We start from the raw sequence: 3,431 nt of genomic DNA, 5'->3' as shown, positions 1-3,431 counted from the left end.
TGTGTGTGTGTGTGTGTGTGTGTGTGTGTGTGTGTGTGGGTGTGTGTGTGCGTTCGCGTGCGCGCGCGTGTGTGTGCACATACTACCGTCTGTGGCATTTTCGTAGGGTACATGTGAGAGAGCAGAGGGGGGGGAGTGGCTAAGATGTAGGGAAAGGAAAGGTACATAGATTGTAAGGGAAGGAGACTAATCGAATGGAACAACGCCGTCACGTATTCAAAAAACATCTGAAACGCATAAATTTTGTGCCCAGGTGAAACACCGACAGTTACACATGTTTTCGTAAGCGCATTCTCAGAAGAAGGATACAATGCCCGCACACATTACCTATAACGTCCTACGACGTACAAGTATCGCGTATATAACCTGTTGATTACAGGTGTAATATCCCTTTTGATTACAGGTGTAATATGCTCTAGATTGCAGGTGTAATCTGCTCTAGATTGCAGGTGTAATATGCTCTTGTTTGCAGGTGTAGTATGCTCTTGATTACAGGTGTAGTATGCTCTTGATTACAGGTGTAGTATGCTCTTGATTGCAGGTGTAATATGCTCTTGATTGCAGGTGTAATATGCTCTTGATTACATGTGTAATATTCTCTTGATTGCAGGTGTGGATAGGAGGGGCACGCCACATGTGTATCAGTTGGCCACGGGAAGAGTGGAAGAGGTCAAGTTCAAAAATCACGAGAGATGTTTGAAGGTGACGTCAGAGATGCAGGGAGGGCGCTGCATATGCCTGTCCTTCTCCAGCGACTCGGACCTGACGAAGTGGCTACGGAAATGCACGAAGGTGAGTCGTGGGTCACGAAGTGGCTACGGAAATACACGAAGTTACAAATGCCTATTAGTTTACTTATCTTATCAATGTTCACTTGTTTATATAGGTTAACGATGCTCACTTGTTGACTTTCTTCTTACCGATGTTCACATATCGACTTCCCTAATAGATCTCAGTCTATTGGCTTAATTCACGGATGCTCATTCATTCACTGGCTTCCTTGATGTTCACTTGTTGACTTTATCGCGTCGCTCGTTGTCTTGGTAACAGGCTGCTGCGAAGCTGCCAAACCTGGCGGATCTGTCTAACAATCATCTGGAGTACATCCCCGAGAATCTGTTTGTCAACGATAGACTGTCGCAACTCAACCTGCGCCATAATGCTCTCAAGGAGAGACCGATAGAGGAGGACATCTATACCATAGGTACAGCCTGCTCTTTTATAGAGAGGAAGGTGGGCGGATGGAGAGAGGGAAAGAGAGAGGGGGAGGGAAAGAAGGAGAGATAGAGAGGGAGAGAGAGAGAGAGAGAGAGAGAGAGAGAGAGAGAGAGAGAGAGAGCGAGAGCGAGACCGATAGAGGAGGACATCTATACCATAGGTATAGCCTGCTCTGTCATAGAGAGGAAGGTGGGGAGGAGAGGAGGGTGGGGTAGGAGGGTGAGAGAGAGAGGGAGGTGGAGAGAGAGGGAGAGAGAGGGAGGGATAGAGATAGAGGGGAAGTGAAGGGAGAGAAAGATAGAAATGGGAGATAGAGCGCGAGATAGAGAGGGAAAGGGAGAGAGAGCGAGAGATGAGACGGAAAGGGAGAGGAGACGAGCAGAAAGCGAGAGAGAGAGCGAGAGCTTAATTCCTACTCGACATCTGTACAGCTGCGTATCCCATCATCATCATCATCATCATCATCATCAATCAGCATCATCATCATCGTCATCATCATCATCATCGTCGTAATCATCATCATCACTCAGCGTGCGTTACTCGTGGCTCCCTCTAGGTTGGGTCGACGATCTGCCGAGCTTCCAAAACCTTCACTCTCTCAACCTGTCCGACACGACCTGTACGTGTTCCCGAGCGCCATCTGCAGGTGCTGACGCTGCAAGAACTGAACGTCTCTAGCAACATGATGGCCGACCTTCCACCAATCATCGCAGAGCTCATCAAGTACGTAGCAACGCGCATGCGCAGTACTACATGTGCATGTACACATCACTAGGGAGATCAGTGATGTGCGTTACTGATTATGACTAAAACACATTACTGATTGATCTCTATATACTAACATACTAATATACTATAGTATAGATAGTTAGTATATAGAGATTACTGGTGTATATATGGATGTCTAGTACGTGTTACTAGTTGAACCCAGTCATAATGCAACGATGTGTGACATATTGGGTCGAAAAGAAATTGATTGCTTATATGATGGGTTATTTAAAATCGTATATGGTGTTATGTTATTTAAAGCAAAGTGTGATTAAAAGGTTCTTTTGTACACATATACACACAAACACATGCAACCTATATATATATATATATATTGCATAATATTATTTATTTATTTATATGTATATATATATAATATATATATATATATATATATATATGTACACCATTGCACAGAACATTTTCACCTTACTTGTGGTCGAACCGTAGTTCGGGGCTTCGAGTGGCGGGGCTTTAGTGGGCGGGCTTCAGGAACACAGAGTGCCGGGGAGCGCCATCCTGAGTCAGATCTGTTGCATTAACATGCGGTGATGTCACTCTTACGACGCTTAGTATTTGATATACACGCCGCTTTGCTTCTATTGTGAATAACAATTAGCAAGGCTTGCGATTGTTCGCGCAACGTTCGTGATTGTTCGGCAACGTTCGTGATTTGTTGGCAATGGTCGTGATTGTTCGCAATGTGTGATGGTTCGGTAAGTTCGTCATTGTTCGGCAATCGTTCGTGATTGTTTGGCAATGATCGTGATTGTTCGTTAGCGTTAGCCATTGTTCGCCAACGTTCGTGACTGTTTTGCCAAACGTCGTGATTGTCGGCAAAAAAGTCGTAATTGCTCGTCAAGGTTCGTGACTGTTCGGTAAAGGTCGTGTTCGTTTGGCAGAGCTCGGAGAACGAACACATCTATTAGTGATAATGATTAGTGATAATGGGAACTAATCGTTTGCTAATACAGGAAGTAATTTGACACGGCCCGATCTACATGTGCTCGCTGTTCACACACACTCTGCTCTGATATGTAAAACTGGGACAGTGCATGAATGACTGGGATAATTATCATCATGGTATAGAATATATAGTGACCTTACTACATACTGGTAGTGTGCGGGCCCATGTTCCTGCTGTGAGATGCGAGGTGGGGGTGAATATTGAAGCAGATGTGTTTGTAGTTCTGTGCAGCCGCGTGTGCATTTCGCGAGGAGTATGTTGGTGTTGTTTGTCTTTCTGTCTGTTTGTTTTTGTTGTTATTTTGTTTGTTTGTCTGTTCTCCGTAGTTCTGCATTACTCTCTTACGCGCGCTCCCCCTTTGTTTCTCTCTTTAACCATGTAATTGGTTCCCCTCTCTCTATTACTCACACACACACACACACACACACACACACACACACACACACACACACACACACACACACACACACACACACAC

At 44.9% G+C, this 3,431-nt stretch overlaps 1 protein-coding gene across 1 annotated transcript in view; it reads left to right on the top strand.

The window, feature by feature from the left end:
- The window catches only part of LOC106817582 (PH domain leucine-rich repeat-containing protein phosphatase 2-like), a 14,859-nt gene extending 12,924 nt beyond the window's left edge, over nucleotides 1-1,935 (top strand). Inside the window, exons 4-6 of the mRNA XM_014822259.1 lie at nucleotides 611-792; nucleotides 1,051-1,204; nucleotides 1,775-1,935. Coding sequence (XP_014677745.1) covers nucleotides 611-792; nucleotides 1,051-1,204; nucleotides 1,775-1,896 — 458 coding nt within the window. The 3' untranslated portion in view covers nucleotides 1,897-1,935. The remainder of the gene's footprint in view (nucleotides 1-610; nucleotides 793-1,050; nucleotides 1,205-1,774) is intronic.
- The last annotated feature ends 1,496 nt before the right edge of the window (nucleotides 1,936-3,431 follow it).

This window comes from Priapulus caudatus, unplaced genomic scaffold (assembly GCF_000485595.1).
Source record: "Priapulus caudatus unplaced genomic scaffold, Priapulus_caudatus-5.0.1 Scaffold1778, whole genome shotgun sequence".
In the NCBI taxonomy this organism is placed as follows: Eukaryota; Metazoa; Priapulida; class Priapulimorpha; order Priapulimorphida; family Priapulidae; genus Priapulus; species Priapulus caudatus.
This window is presented reverse-complemented; position numbering and strand designations above follow the sequence as displayed.